The 17,371-nt window shown below is 38.0% G+C and overlaps 1 protein-coding gene across 3 annotated transcripts in view; it reads right to left on the reverse strand.

Moving 5' to 3' along the window:
• Window positions 1–14,043, reverse strand: part of LOC106871285 (uncharacterized) — a 14,579-nt gene extending 536 nt beyond the window's left edge. Inside the window, exons 1-7 of one of the 3 annotated variants that reach the window (XM_014917656.3) lie at window positions 13,745–14,043; window positions 12,544–12,774; window positions 6,844–8,204; window positions 4,922–5,152; window positions 4,215–4,322; window positions 3,642–3,770; window positions 1–2,854 (exon numbers count right to left, since the gene is read on the reverse strand). The exon at window positions 1–2,854 is cut by the window's left edge and continues 536 nt beyond it. In XM_014917656.3, the coding sequence (XP_014773142.1) occupies window positions 2,560–2,854; window positions 3,642–3,770; window positions 4,215–4,322; window positions 4,922–5,152; window positions 6,844–8,204; window positions 12,544–12,747 (2,328 nt within the window). In that variant the 5' untranslated portion in view covers window positions 12,748–12,774; window positions 13,745–14,043 and the 3' untranslated portion in view covers window positions 1–2,559. Of the gene's footprint in view, window positions 2,855–3,641; window positions 3,771–4,214; window positions 4,323–4,921; window positions 5,153–6,843; window positions 8,205–12,543; window positions 13,050–13,744 lie in introns of those variants that run through there. The other 2 variants (XM_089338606.1, XM_014917655.3) reach the window with 2 other exon arrangements.
• Window positions 14,044–17,371: the final 3,328 nt, after the last annotated feature.

Genomic DNA, 17,371 nt, shown 5'->3' on the forward strand with positions numbered 1-17,371 from the left:
ACATAGATAAAGCAATAGCATCTCTCAAGCAGTGATAGCACACACACACACACACATATCTATATATACACATACACGGCAAGCTTCTTTCAATTTCCATCTACTAAACCAGCTTTGATCAGCCTGGGGCTATAACCAGACACTTTCCCAAGGTGCCACACAGATGAATATTTTGTTTTGTTTTTTATGCCATAAGAATAAATACATAGAAGCAAAAAAAAACAAAAATGTGATCCTAGTGAAGTAATTAGAGTTACAGTCCTTGGGCCACACATTTCTTCTCTAAAATTTAACAAGCTTGGGGTAGTTGGTCAAGTGTTTTCTCAGATTTCCTCATCTCACAGAATTGCTATCTTGGACAATCCATTTGTTATTATGGAGGCCCAACCAAGACAAGATTTTTCTACGGAGACATTTAGGGCCAGCTTCTTACATGAAACTAGTAGCGGATGCAGCATATGAATATCTGTGTTATAAACATTAGAAAGTAAATGTGTGTGCATGTGTGTGTGTGTCTGTGTGTGTGAGCGAGTGTGTACATTTTTATATATATATATATAGACACATGGATGTGTGTGTGTATGTCAATACACACTCACATTTAAGGTTTCTAAAACAAACCAATCAGACTTCAATAATGAATTGCGATTATTGAAAATAAAACAAGAACATTTTTACAAAAAAATAGACAATAGTTAAAGAAAAAAAAAACCATGAGCAATTGGCTGCCATTATATTACTGGTATGGCTGAAATAATGAATTTGGTGAGGATTTTCACAAGAATCCCTCAAATGATTTTCAAAGGTTAAAATTTTGCGAGCAAACTGTCATAGAAGGAACTGTGAGCGTCCTGGTTGCGAATTTTTTTTCCCCCACAAGAGTGCCAGACCCCAACAATGAACTCATTTGCATACAGCCAATCAGAGCTCACCTTGACCTTGGTGTCAAGTTAACAAACACACTCTCCCAAGTAAATTCAAGACGAAGAACGATGTTGAAAGTCGACCGATCGTCAAGGTATGCCTGATTTTAGAAGAAGACAAGTAATTAGATTTGCATCTATAACTGTTATCCGATTTTGTTAGGGCCCCATATGGTAAAGATGTGGATGGGGAAAATGTGGGTAGAGGGTGATATACGAGCAGCCCTCACCCCTTACTTGTTTTAGAAAGTTAACAACAAGAACAAATAACTACGCAGAGGCAGCCATGGTTGGAACAAGAACAAGAACAATAAGCATTCTTAAAAGAGAAAAGAAACATGGTCATTCCTTAACCAAGTGACCCTATTTAAATCGCCCATCACTTGTTATGCACTTATGAATTAGTTTGATAGCTGAGCTCTGATTGGCTGTATGCAAATGAGTTCATAACTGGGGTCCGGAACTCTCGTGGGAAAAAAACATTTTGCGTCCTGTTTCAGTGTTTCTAGTCTGACAGACATCTATAGCCCTGGGCCTAGCATGGTCACGTCAAACACTGATGGCAACAGTCAGCATCACTAAACAATAACCAAACAAGATAGGTCACCAAAAGAATTATTCATGACGATGATGATGATGACGACAATGGTGGTGGTGATGACAGTGACGTGTGTGATGATGATGCAGATTACTGATGTGTGTGGTGGTGATGATGATGATGATGATGATGATGATGATGATGATATTTTTAAATATAGACCTGATATTGAAACAGCTCCACATGTGGAAATGTAAACCATGGTATCAGTGGCAACAGTACCAGCTTTAGAAAAAACAACCATACATCTTACAGAGTGATGGCACATTGCGCCACAGCTGATATGGCAATGGCAATGTATCACAGTCACTTGAGCAATTGTATTGTGCCTCAGTTCAATGACAGCACTACCAAACACAGCCACCTCAGTGCCAGCCAGAACATCCGATTTGGCCTCAGTACTGCCCCACAGCACAACAACAGGTTGCAACATACCACAAAACACAGCCAGAGCTGAGAATTACTGCCAAAAACTATTCTTATATTTGTACACCACAACATCAGTTACAAGGAACTCCAGAGAGAGAGAGTACAGCCCCAGTCACAAGGGCCTCTAGAATTACTAAGCATTCCAGAGTAAGTCAGTTACCTGGGACTTTAAAGTACAATAGTTACAAAACTCAAGAGTACAGCCCCAATTACCAGGGCCTCTAGAGTACAACACCACTTATCAGAGCTTCTAGAGTACAATAGTCACCAGAGGCTCCAAAGAAAGTACAATAGCAGTTACCAGGATGTCTGGAGTACCACACTAGTTACAAGAGTACAATACCAAGTTGCTGTCTTTTTTTATTAACTTTCAGAACATAATCTCCAACTTTATTATTATTGTTCTTTTACTATTGTTTTTTTTTTTTATTGTTGTTGCAATAACAACAGTTTCTAGTTTTGTAATGTGATGTGGGTAAACTCGTGTCAAGTACCAATTAGTCTGTAAAAAGATCCTGAGGTACGGTGAAGGGCCAAAGGCTACAGAGCTGCGATGGCAAGTCGTTTCATGAACTGGCTGAACAAACCTCATCCAGCAAAGACTACTCCTTAAAAATACTCCCCTAGAAATTTGTCTGACAACTGCATAAGATTCCGCTCAGTCGGGTTATCATCCAGAATTTTCCATAAGGTACTGTCTTGCGAGTCTTCAGGAAACACTGCCTTCAGTTCACGATACAGAATATCACTTTCGTCTTTAGTTCGCAATGGAAGAGCATCCGAATGGGAATTTGTGGCTTGGGGTCGTATTCCAGCAGGTTTATTTCTCTGAACTCCTTGTGGACATGTCCTCATCGATGCTACAGTTGAGTAGTTGTACGACTGGCGAGCAGGTGGACGGCTACTGCAAGTAGACAACACACGCATGTTTAAATGTTTGTATAAAAGGACGGTGGGGGGGATTTGTGCGATGACTCTCGGTATAAACAAGATATGCAGCTACAACTAGTGGTGGTCACTTAATATGGAAGTACATAGTCATAATTTCAAAGTGCAAAACAAAAGTAAATTAAAACTACTAAATTTAGGTTAATTTTAGTTTAACGACCAATAGTAGAGCCACTAATTATGGTTTAGGCATAGCAACCAGCTATAAGATAATGAAATCCTAGATACACTTAAGTTTGGATGGTCATAGTTGGAACGGCATCGATGCTGGGTCTGCAGGATCAGAACTAACTGGTGGCTCGACAACAATGAAGGACACACTGGATAATGTAGTCCTAGATACACTATGTGACAGCTGGAACATTTCTCATTATGGGTCAGCTGGATAAGGATTGACCTAGGGGTAAATAATAGAGGATGGTCACAGCTGGATCCCCTCTGATCAGGACTGACCTGGGCTTTAACCCTTTCGCATTCAGAGCATTCCATCAAACGTAAAGCTTATTTAATTCACGTTGGTTTCAATCAATCATGATTTTATTTAATAGATTCAATGTTTCAATGACGGGATTGTTTATCTTTTGAATGACATTGTAGGGTAGGTGTGAGAGGTCAGATCTGGCTAATCTCAACATAAAACAGGGAGACTATCTGGGCTGGACATGGCCACTTTTTTTTTTAAATGCTAGAGGATTAAACAACAACACAACACTCACAAGTAAATAAAAAAAAAAGAAAATTACCTCTTTTTTGGAGTGGAATTAGTTTCTTTGGGAGTTTTACTGAGGAATTCTTCAAGAGTGGGACCATCACGGCCAAGGGGATCAGCTGGCAGCATGAAGTTGTCTTGAACAAAAGTGTACATAAGTAACCTGGGAGTGAAGAGAGAGAGAGAGACAGAGAGGTTAGTCTCATAAAGAAGACAACAAATTGAAGAGAGAGAGAGAGAGTGTGTGTGTGTGTTTCAGTAAGAATTAGGTTTCCATGGTAATATGATTTGGTGGGAGTGTAGAGAGGTGGGTAATATGGTGTGGTGAGACTATAGAGTGGTATGTACTATAGCAGGAGAGCAGATGGAGGAGTAGAAAGGTGTGAGAGAGATATTCAAGACAACAGTGCAGAGGAATACATACCGATACACTGATACATACATTAAAACACACACACACACACACACACACACACACACACAGATTCTACCACATACATACAGATACACACAGATACGCCAACATGAACACACATTCATACACACATTCTACACACACACTGTTCTGTAGTTTTGAAAGCTAAAAGTGCTAAATACCAGTAATTACCTCTTCTCAATGATTTCCCTCCACGAAGGTTTCTCTTCAATCAGGTCCCGGTATTGGTCATTGGACACGACAATACCATCTTCTCTTTCAGCCAGATCTAAGATAAACCTGGACAACAACAACAAGGCATTAAGTTGATGATAACAACAACAAATAAGAAGAACAACATAGAGCAGTGGAGAGAAAGGGGTGAGGTAAGGGGGTAGTGACCAGTGGTCAGTAGTCAATGGACTGAAGTGTTGATATGGGAGGGAGGGAGCAACAGCAACCAGTGACCTATGGTCAGCATCAAGTTAGAGTAGAAGACACTTATTCAGAGAGGCATGCAGTGAGACTAACACACACACACATACATACATACATACATACATATATATATATATATATATATATATATATATATATACATATATATATACACACATACATAAATATATGATGATTGTTCACTGGTGACTGAGAAAGACTATCATTGACCATTGTCCATACAAATTGCCTACAATGCTCATAGATACCCTTCCTAAAGCAAACCCCTTGACAGATATATTTATTTATATGTTGCGGATACTGTTCAGCTACAACTACATACAGTCAGGAAGCATTTACATAAAACAATCCTAGACACTGCCATTCTTTGTTTATGCCATTATGCAAAACCAGGATTCTGTAGTTAATTTCATTAATTAACATTAATTAACCATACTTACCGATCATCATAACAATTGATGAGTTTTTTCTGGATTTTTCTCGAAGGAGTCACAGCAAGACGGCCTTGTTCTTTGAGTCTGTAGAGAATATCTTGATCCAGGATGTTGTTGGAGGAGTTTGGGGTATAAAATTTATGTTGGGGTACAAATGCCATCACATTGTGTCCTAAACTGATAAAATAATTAACAACTATTTGAATTCCTCTACAAGAGAATTTACCATTTCCATGTCTGAAATAGATAAAAAAAGAGAGCTTATTGTTTTAACAAGTACAGCATTTTCAGTTGAAGAATAGCTAACAGGATGGAGAAATTTAAGGAACTGCATTTGAAGACAATATTTTGTCCAATGGAATATCATCAGTTTAACATCCACTTTTCCATGCTTGCAAGGGTTTCTACAGAATTCGGTTGAGGCAGATCTTCTACAGCTGGTTGCCCTTTCTGTCATCAACATTCATCTGTTTCCTTGACAATGGGAGACTGGGAATGAATGACACTGCTTCCAGGACACTGGCATTTATTTACAACCATTACCTGACGTCGAGACAAGGAGACACAAACACACACACACACACACATATATATATACAACACATGCATACACATATATTGTCCAACCCATGCCAGCGTGGAAAACAGATGTTAAATGATGATGATTTTGATGATATATAACTATACATATACATCTCTCTCTCTCTCTCTCTCTCTCTCTATATATATATATATATATATATATATATATATATATATATACATTGACACATGCACATATATATACACTGTCCTCCTAACACAAATCAACAATGATGAATCAAATTGCTATTTCAGTCACTGACACATACATTGACAATTTGCTGATTTCATAAAAGCTGTAGATAAAGGTCAGAATTGTTTAAGAGTAATCAGTGTAAATGGGGGGGGGGGGGGCACAGGTGAGAATATAGAGCAGGTTATTGATTCAATTTAGCTTTAAGTCAGCCCTGATTAGGCACACCTGATTAAAGCTGTTGTAAGCACAACCATCTTGTAGTCATCTTCATGACTACATTGTTTAGTGTGTCTTTATTTAAGTCAGTAAGGAGTGAATTAAGAGATGTTTGGCTGCTATTTCTAAGATACTTAAACACCTGTACAGTGAATCTGTCTTTCTTGTTGGCACATTGAAAGCCAGGTGATTAGATGAAAGAGATAACAAGTTTAAATAATTAAATAAATGAACTATACTAGGGTTAACACAGGAGACTGAAGGCTGAATGTTAGTATTATGTTCAGTGTTTGCAGATCCTTACAACCCCCAGCAACATTGACATGTATGGTATATATACACATGTATATAACAAACACACACATATACACACTCACACATACATGTATATACAGATGTTTTTGTGTTCTATAAGTGAAATGTGGAGGAAACAAGATTATAGAATGTTTATGGCCCCGGGATGGAAGGCAGTGCTCATGATCCTTTATATGGCCTCAGTGACTGGTGGAAGGGATTTTCAAATTGGGGCTTGACCCCCAAATGCTTATAACAGAACGAATATGGATTCTGCTAAAGACACACATGGTCCCAGGTGGGAGCATTAAACCAGGCTTCAGAATAAATTTACCCTTTGTGAAGGCCATGATGGGAATTAAAAGAGGAAAAAACCAGAACAAATACCACAAGGTATCCAGCTTGATCTTACAGTTCTATAATCCACCATCCTGGGTTGTTATTGACTCCAAAATGGTGGAAGACAAACTAGACCAGCAGGATTTGAACAAATAAAGTGAGACATTCACATTGTTAGAGGGTAAAAGTAATTAAACTCTGGAAAGGTGTGCTGTAATTAGAGTGGAGGGTGATGAAGTTATTTGTGGTTAGAAGAGAAGTATGGAGAAGATGACTAACAAAATAATAATAAAGTACTTACGTCATTGCTATATTACTTCCATCGACAACAATATATCGCAGTTTGTCATTCACAACAGGAGACATTCCACTGTTTGGAGAACCAGTATCAATTCGTCCTATCAAAGGTTTCGGTTGCTGAACGTTGGAAGCTGTCCGTCTGTTGTCTGATTGTGCTACAGGAATATTTTTGGATTTTGCCATAGAACCTGAGGTAGAGGAAGCTTTTGGTGGAGTTCCTTTACAGCATGGAGTATATTGGTTATCAACATCTCTATTGAGGTAAAGCTGGTGACCAGGAATCTGTGGATTAGCGTTAGCAACGGAAGGGAGGATGTCTCTGTCAGTGCCAAGAAGAGGAGGAGGTTGAGGGTAAAGTGGGTATGTTGGGGAAGGATTTGCAAAATTCTCTGGTTGTTTGGAAGTTTTCTTCTTTGTTTTCTTCATTTTCAGATGTTCAATCTGTGGAAACGGCTGCTGTTGAGGAGGCGTCACGGGGCAACTCTTACCATTTAAAGTGTGTTCCCGTAGACATCTTTGCCGTGCCTGATTTCTCCTTTTCAGTTCTTCAATAGAAGACAGTTCTGATTCTTCTTCATAGTCATTTAGTAGCATTTTCACATAACTATCTGGCAGTGATGACTTGGCACCCAAATTCGATTCTGTCGCATGAAATTCTTCACAATCACAGTCTTCAGTTTCAGCAATCTCTCGATCTTCTTTGATGCTATTCAACAACCTGATGAAATCAGATGGTTTTGTGTCTTCAGAAGCAATCTTTAGAGCATCCTGAATATCAGGATCTTCATGACCAATTTGCTTTGCAAGATTTCTGAAAAAATCCAAACGTTCTGCAGAGAGTGCCTCCTTTCTTGATGGTAACGGTTTATTCACCAACAGCTGCCCATTGACAGTGTCACATTTTGGAGGGGTTGAAGAAGCTCCATTACTTATCACCAAATTCTCTAGAAAATGTTCATCAGACAGTTTGCAGTTGGCATCATTATCAGACCGAAATCCTGAGCTTGCAATTAAGTCTGGCAATTGGACGTTGTTCTTCATTATTGAATTAACAATAGCAGAATGGTCTATGGACAGTGCTGAAGACCTGAAGCTTTTAGATTCATCAATGTCCCCACTTTTGAACTGAGGTGGAGTCAGCTGCTGGTATGGCCCTAATTTGTCTTCAAGAATAGAGAGAGCAAGTGCTACAGACAAGGAAGAGCCACAAATTTTGAGGAAGTTGTCACGGTAGAACTCAATATATGCTCGTGTCTGTTTTTCTATAGTTTCGAAATATTTCCAGCTTGAGATGGATTGTATTTCCTTTGCAACTGTCATGTATTTTGTCTCAGCTGGGTCTGTGATAGCAAGTATATATTCCTGAAATTACAATTAATGGAATTAATTTTTAAGAAAACAAAATCAATCAACTCATCTTCATAATAACTACAGTTCTCATCTTTGCAGCAAAACGGGAGGAGAACTCATTCGGTTGTAGGAGAAACCGATTTCATGTTAGTTCTCCACACACACACATCAGCCAATCATAGTGGCTTTCTGAGGACACTTAATGTGCTTGGAAACAGCAGCCAATTCTTCCTCAGATCACATCTTACTGTCTTAAAAACTGAATACCACAAAGAGCAGTGTTGTGTTAGATGTACAAAAGGAGCTGACCTTTGACTAAACAATACTGGCTACTAAGGCATACAGGACAGACTGACCTTTGCCTAAACAACACACAATGGCTCCAGGACAGACTGACCTCTGCCTGAACAACACACAATGGCTCCAGGATGGACTGACCTCTGCCTGAACAACAAAACACAGTGGCTCTATGACAGACTGACCTAGGGCTAAACAACACCAACAAGAACATACAAGATGTTGAATTGATATAAATCCCTTACATGAGAAGAAATAGCGTTGGTTATTTAAAGATCCTAACAAACTATATATGAAGTGCTGCTGTACAGTCAGTTAAGTTTGTTAAACCTTTTGTCAACTGGGTCCAATGGACCAATTTCAGTTTTTTCCACTTGCTTTTTCCTTCTGTTTATATTTTTTGATTCTGTTGACTTCTCGTGACTCTTATTTCTTCTTGACCCTCTTTCATTTCCCAAATGCAAAATTTTCAGTGTATTTATAAAAGCTAGAAAATTTCACTTTATACATTACTGTATTGGTACACTGGATCCTTGAATTAAATTTAAACAGTTTTTACTTCAAATTTTTAGAAATCTTTACTGATATCTTACAAGATGATATTCATCGTAGCTGATATTATCTCCTTTATATAATTTTTTAAAATCATGTTTATTAAATTCCTTCTTAAATTGAAAGACTTACTTCTGTGCTATATCCACCTCCATCCTTTATATATATATATATATATATATATATATATATATATATACACACATATATAAAGTGAATTGCCACATCAAAGTTCCATATTACTACTAGTTTAGCACCATGTAGATCTTCTGCCAGCTGGTTATCAGTACAGTGCTGCACCCTATATACTGCTAGCAGGGGGGATCGAACCCCTACCATCCTCTAGCAGGCAACAGGGTTGCAAGACTGTCTCTGTTTCAAGCTGGTTGGCTCATCCTCAGTTGCAAGCACCTGACCGCCAGGGTAATAGTCAAGGTACACTCCAGTGAGCAGAGGATGAGCTAACCAGCTCAAAAACTGAGTCAATCTCGCAATCCTGTTGTCTGCTAGAGGATGGCAGGGGTTCGCTCCCCCCTGCTAGAAATGTATAGGGTGCAACACTGCACTGATAATCAGCTGGCGGAAAATCTGCCTGGGGTTAAACTAGTAGTAACATGGAACAGCTATTTTGATGTGGTGATTAGTGTGAGGACCATGTACTACAATGGCTCAAGATTCAAAGGCCCATAGTCATTTAATATCTTGCCAAAAAACCAATCTGGGGTAGGGGTGGATATTTTCAAGAAACAACTTGACCTCTTGCTGTCTACAGTCCCACATGAATGAAGATCACAGCAAGAGAATCAAAAGCGGGCAGCAATATTGAACTCCCTCCCTCACCAAAAACCAATCACAAAAGAATGGCCTTTGAAGATGGTGATAATACTGGCAGTGCCCCAGCATGGCCACAGTCTTTGAGTTGAAACACTTAAAAGAATAAAAGTGTTTAAAATGTTTATCTTTCATGTGATACAGAAATACTGGAAGCAGTGGACAATCCCAGAATGGAAGGTCACTTCATCAAGTATCATAAACGATGGGATGGTCAAGTCTTCTGACCTGATGAGTTCTTAGTTCCAATAAGAGTACTTTATGTGTCCTTGAACATCAGTAACGATCACTAGGAGCATGTCACATTGAAACAGAAGCAAATGGTGATCTGTGCTGAGGAAGAACACCCTGCAGTTTGAGAAAATTTAAATGGCTTATGAAACAGTGAAACATAATGCCAGGAAAGGTACTGGGTGTTGTGTATGATAGAAGGTCTGGGAAAGTTCTCACCTGCACAGACTGTGGCCACATTACACTGCTAAAGGTCAAATTTGTTATTCATAAAAGGTCACTTATCAGAAGGCCGACATGGAATCCTGCTCATATGTGTACAGCCCTAACAACCCTCAGACGTTCACTGACGTTCTTTATGTCCAGTTATGCTTAACTATTACTGCTGCTGCTGTTGGGTGTAAGCACTGATGAAGAGATCCTTGACAAAATTCTATGCTATTTTGGCAAGGACTAGTGACCAAGACCTTTGGAAATACGCTGTGCGTGAGAAGACCCAGCTAGCCAAGTGAGACCATAATCCGTGGCCTCTGCAAGGGGTGTAACCAGCCCACTTATTCGTACCTTTACTTCATTGGACACTAAACTCTGCTTGCAAAGACCTGTTGGGGCAAGTGAAATCGAAATTGTAATTGAACCAAATTCGAGGACTGGCACCCATGCTAGTGGAGCGCTAACAGCACCATCCAAGCGTGATCATTGCCAGAGCACCTGTCTGGCTTCCATGCAGGTGGGATGTAAATAGCACCATTTGAGCGTGATCGTTACCAGCGTCACCTTACTGGCACATGAAAAACATTCGAGCAAGGTCATTGCCAGTGCCTAATTCCCTTTCTACTCAGAAATGGAACTGGTAACTTCTACTGTTCCCTGCCATGGGTTATCATCAAACATTCTCATTTGAAACTGCTAATGGACCTTGACTACAACTTTATAATTTATTTGATCATGAAACTGTGTAACACATCGATTTCACTCTGATTTTTTGACAAACTTGAATGCATTAATATCCTCTATTCAAGATATTACTTCATTTTTTAAAATATTTTTCTAACTTCTCCCTCTCTGATGAAGGTATAATTAGCTTATGGAATCCTAACTCAACATCATGTTCCACATGTTTGACTATTCTAGAAACAACTGTAAAAGACTCCCTGATTATATTTCCTGTCTAATATTTTTGAGCGATCCCAAATGTTTTGATTTTTCGTTTCCCCACCTCTCACCCCATTTTAATCTATATCCACCCGCTCAAGGAGAAACCACTTCTAGCCACATCTGACAGTCAGTCTCAACACTTTTTAATTGCAGTTTAAACCAGAGTTTTAGTGGTAAACCAAACTGAGCACTTAAATTACATAACCGTTACATTATGTTGACGAAAACTCTTATTATATTGTCTATGTATGAAGATATAAATGAAACTGCGAACCTCAACTAACAAATCTCTCTCAAACCAGACCATATGTCTTAAAACATTAGATATTATTTAATGATATATACACAAACATGGGATGATCACAGCTGGAGCGTCTCTGACCACAGATCTGACCTAGGACTAAACAACACGCAGATTCAAACTCTAAACTCAAGCAAACAAAAACATATAAACATGTGTATACAAAGATATATACGCAAGAATTTACACCAGTTTGTATATATATATATTAAATGGCAAATCTAAAGATATGCGTATATACATGTATGTATAAATGTGTGTGTTTGTTTATGCCGTTCACCTGCTTATGTAAAATAGTTGATGTTTAACTCTAGATTGATCCCTGACTGAGCATACCTATGATTGAGAGCATTCCAACAATGACCATCCCGTCTGTTTTTAATGTACATGGGCCCAGAACTATTATTTCCAACGTGTCATATTTTTCTAAGACAGAACGGCGAGAATTGAAGGGCATTTGACTGCTATTTCTAACAGAACGAGCATATCAGGAAGATATCCACATGGTGGGAGTGTTGTATACCATACACACACGTGCGTGTGTGTGTTTATATATATATATATATATGTATATATATATATATATATATATATATATATATATATAGAGAGAGAGAGAGAGAGAGAGTATTCACACACACCGAGAAACATATACACACAAACACACAGACACTAAAACATACCTATACACATACATACACAGAAATATATAAACATGCACATGCATAGTAAGTATATAAACTTATATACACACACACAAAAACACAATATATACATAAACATGTATATACACTGAGGACGAGAGAGAGAGAGAGAGAAAATCATTTATACATGTAAACGTACACGCAGAAATATATATATATATACATAGAAATATACACACAAAAACACATACATAAACACTGGAATCTATATACACATAAATATAAACAAACTTATGATAAACAAATATATAGACAGAGAGAGAAAAGTGTTTATTACCTTGGCATTTCGACAGTCCTCCTCTTCATCACCTTCCACTCGGATCCACTTGAAATTTTTATTTTTGTTTTCTTTATTATTCGATATCGTATCATATAACTTAATATTGAAATAATTCTCTATTTTAGATCGATTTTTCTCAATTTCATTCAAATGTTTATTTTCCACAATGAAGTCGGCTGCCTTGGTCAAATTCTGCGCCATTTTCACTTACAACAATGGGATTGTGTGCTTTTAGAGAAATATAAACAATAATTGTAAAATATATCGGCTAGAGATTTATATCAGCGTAAAAATTTCATTGAAAATTTACAACAATATGAAATGGAATATTTTTCAAAGAAAAATGTGGATTTGTTTTTTGAAATTTATTTTAAAAATTACATCAGCTAACGACTGGCAGTTACGGATATTTCTATTTTCGTCGCTGCTGACTTCCTGCTTTATATTTAGATAGTCAAGAGAAGATAACTCTGTGTGCCATTGCTACTGCTCATGGTGATAGTGATGATGTTGATTGTGGGAACGAAAACAACAGCGTCTGACTTCCTTTTTTGTGTGAGCCCGTTACTTTACTTCCTGTACCTACCATACGGTACTGTCAGGTTGATACACCTGTCATTTAGTTTATTATTTCTGAATGTGTACCTGGTCTCAGGTCAGATACGAACCGAGAATCTTTATCTCTAAAACACTTGATGACGTTCGATGGTTGAAGTCATCGAAATATTATGTAAATAATGTTGATATTAAGATAATAGTCCCTGTGGACTGTTAACCTCATTTTCACAATGTCTATTCCTAATAAATCAATTCAGACAAATCGTTAAACTGACATCTGTTTGTTACAATACAAATCTCTTCTGTAACTACTTATGGCAGTTATGGACTATAGCGTACCGGCTTCATTTTGGCAAATTCTAGTTTTCTTTCAGTTTTGAAAATTAGCAAAAGCAACTAATAATTTCTTTATTAACTACTTATTGTTGATAAAACCTCTCTAGACGGTATAGTGTGTTATTGCACAAAAGCCTGTGAAAGTAAAGTAACGAAAGAAAAAATCCATACAAGGAATAGTTCTTCAAAAAGGAGCAGAATTCTGGAAACAACCTCGAAATCACAGAGACCCTAATTCCTAAGGCAATTATAATTTTAAACAAATGACAAACATTTTATATAAATAATAGAAAATATTGCTCACATGTAAGAAAAGGAGGTCGTTGGGTTAGCACGAGGAGACTAAATGAATGTTGAGTTTCCAAATACAAATCTTGCTACTTTTATATAAGGGGAGGCTAAGTTTGTGATATATATATATAAACAATGACACAATAACCTAAGAGTTCTAGGTGAAGTAAGATCAAAAATAAAACTGAGAGCTAAAAGTCGGGGAAAATACCAGTAAAAGCGAAATTACTGGCCGAAAATTCTCGAGGGGCGGGGATGTAATTTTGCGAAAGCGAATTACTGTTTCTTCGAAGTGGTTTCCTGACGCAATACACTTAAGTCATCTAAACCCATCCTTTAACTGTTGACAATCCTGTCACAATTTATTTTAGTGCGTCACATGTAAATGGAAATTACAATACAATGACCTAGTATATACATATATATCGAGGCACTTAAAAGGTAAGGCACCGGGTTAGGTCAGAATTAGTTTACATACAGAGTAATTATAGACGAATAGCAACATTGGTACAGAAGTACTGGCAGAAGGATATTCAGGTTATGTATACAGTTAATTGAACCCAAGTGAGTATATCATCAGCCCGTCGGCTAATTCAGAAACGTACGTTTTACTAAATATACAGTCCTTAATATACTTCGGAACACGCAAGGGGCGGGTTCCGAGAAAGGTGTATCATAAATAAATAAATAACGACCCTTCGTTTGTTTTGTGTGTGTGTGTTTCCTCTATGCATAGCCAAACCGCGAGATCAATCTGTACCAAATTTGGCATGAAGGTTTTTCATTACTCGGGGAAGGTTCTAGATGGTGGAGGGTTAAAATTTGGCCCTTGGCCATACAGGTGGCTGTAGCTCCCCCACCCCCCAAATGGTGGTTTATAGTCAAGATTTGACTGCTATTTTCAGCGTGGCGGTATCTCTTAGATACCCTAAATTATAATTTTAAATAATTGTTACCTTTGATAGTTTTTATTCCCATACTGGCCACTTGATAAAATCGATATTTAAATATCGATCTTATCCTGATATATATATATATATATATATATATATATATATATATATATATATATATATATATATATATATATATATATATATATACATATATATATATATATATATATATATATATATATATATATATATATATATATATATATACATATATTATACACATATATATATATGTATGTATGATGTATGTATGTATGTGTGTATGACAGGCTTCTTTCAGTTTCCGTCTTCCAAATCTACTGACAAGGCTTTGATTGGCCCGAGGCTATAGTAGAAGATACTTGCCCAAGGTACCACGCAGAGGGACTGAACCCGGAACCATGTGGTTAAGAAGCAAAATTACTCTGAAACGAAGACCATCTCAGTAATAATTTACTCAATGATTCGATTAAGCAATAGTCTGGTACCTACTAATTTCGATAACAATAACCGGTTGAGAGTAATAACTGAGATTACAATAAGCGATCTCTATAGAGATATTGAAATTTATATCCCAAATGTGTAATCACAGTTTTCTATTCGATAATGATAATTATATTTTTACCTTCCTTCTCTTCCATTTCGTTGACAAATTCCCCCGAGATAAATCATGAAATTGAATTATATAAATAGACTAGCAGTATTGCCCGGGATTTGGAATTGTGTAAATGTATGAATTTTAAACACACACACACACACACACACACACACACAGAGAGAAAATCTGCCTAAGATAAATGGAAAAATGGAAAAACTCAATTTTTTACTGATAAATTGATAATGTAGTTCTTGGTAACCTGATATATTACAAGTAAATCGTGCTTTTAGTTCCTGATTGGGGTTACACAAAATCACAATCAGAAACGAAGACTTGTTCACGTCACCAACTGCTATGAAACACCCTGCCATGGCGGTCACAAAGGAAATCTTGAAGGGAGTGGGTGAAGAAGAAAGAAGAATGTTTGTGTGCGTGTCTCTGTGTGTGTGTGTGTGTGTGTGTGTGTGTGTGTGTGTGTGTGTGCCTGTCTCTGTGTGTGTGTGCCTGTCTCTGTGTGTGTGTGCGAATGCGGTTAGGTGGGTGTGGGTGAGCATTTTAATGACGTTTTTACGTTGCTCGCTCATTGCTGCTCTTTCGTTTACGAAGTTCGATTGCATTTGAGTCGCTCTTCTGACCTCTTCGCTTTCCACCTCCCTTTCTCACTTTAATCTATCTATCTATCTATCTATCTATCTAAGTGAGTTTTCTTGCCCTTCGCCCCTCATTATAAACACAAATATTACCGCGATGGTTTCGTTCCGAACAAAAAACTAAAAGTTCAGAATAGGAACAGACATGACTATGTGGTAAGACGCTTGCTTCCTAATCACATGGTTCCGGGTTCAGTCCCATTGCGTAGTACCTCCAGCCGACTAATATCTAGCGAGCGGATTTGATAGACGGAAACTGAATGAAGCCCGTCAAACACATATATATATATATATATATATAAATTCTTTTATTTGACTGTGGACTTATTCTTTGTCAGCCAGTTACTCATTCTATCGGTCTCTTTTGCGAAACCGCTAAGTTACAGAGACGTAAACACACCAGCATTGGTTGTCAAGCGATGGTGGAGGGACAAACACAGACGCACAAACATATACACACAACACGACGGGTTTCTCTCAGTTTCCGTCTACGAAATCCACTCACAAGGCTTTGGTCGGCCCGAGGGCTATAGTAGAAGCCACTCATCCAAGGTGCCATGCAGTAGGACAGAACCCGGAACCATGTGGTTGGGAAGCAAGCTACTTACCACACAGCCACTCCTTGATTCTATTTCATACGTTTCGTTCGTCTGAAAGTCGAAAGACCCTTTCTGTTTTTTACTTGTTTGTTTTCGTGTATGTTTCATTCGTTTGCCTTTCCCCCAGAGTTTTAATGCTTTTAGCTTAAGTCCTTGGCCTGGCCGGTTTCCAGTAGTATCGGAGATAAGTGGTCGAAACTACGGAGACATTCCGGACTCCGACTGAAGAGGTAAATTGGCGGCGAAAGGATCCGCGTATCTTGTTTCGTTCTGTTTGCCGTTGTCGTGCTGTCGTCCTTTTCCCCGCATTTTGTGTTTTGATGGTTTCCATTTCTTGTGTTCTTTTCGTTCTACCTTTGATATAGTCAAACCTTTGGTATCAGAAAACGTCATTCATCTACGCAACCTTCCCACATGACATATATAAAGAGGCTGAGAAAGAAGGTAGCTGACATCGTCTCCTCATACCGACACTGTATACCAATACCGAAGGATCGACATCTCTCCCTTTCTCTCTCTCATAGATAGATAGATAGATAGATAGATAGATAGATAGATAGATAGATATGTGGGTGTGGGTGGTGGACAACCAGTGCTGGTTTGTTTACATTCCCATAAACTACATTATATAGTATAACTGTATTGATTATTTCCCAAACTGTCAACAAACGTTCAGCAAGCCATGTATGTGTGTGTGTGTGTGTGTGCGTGTGCGTGTGTGCGTGTGCGTGTGTGCGTGCGTGTGTGTGTGTACATATACGCATACACACACACATACACACACGGATGTATGTACAATTGTATGCATGTATACATTCTTTTACAAAGTTATAAACAATTTCTTGTCATAATAGGTAT

Source organism: Octopus bimaculoides, chromosome 20 (genome assembly GCF_046866305.1).
Source record: "Octopus bimaculoides isolate indiv1 chromosome 20, ASM4686630v1, whole genome shotgun sequence".
Lineage (NCBI taxonomy): Eukaryota > Metazoa > Mollusca > Cephalopoda > Octopoda > Octopodidae > Octopus > Octopus bimaculoides.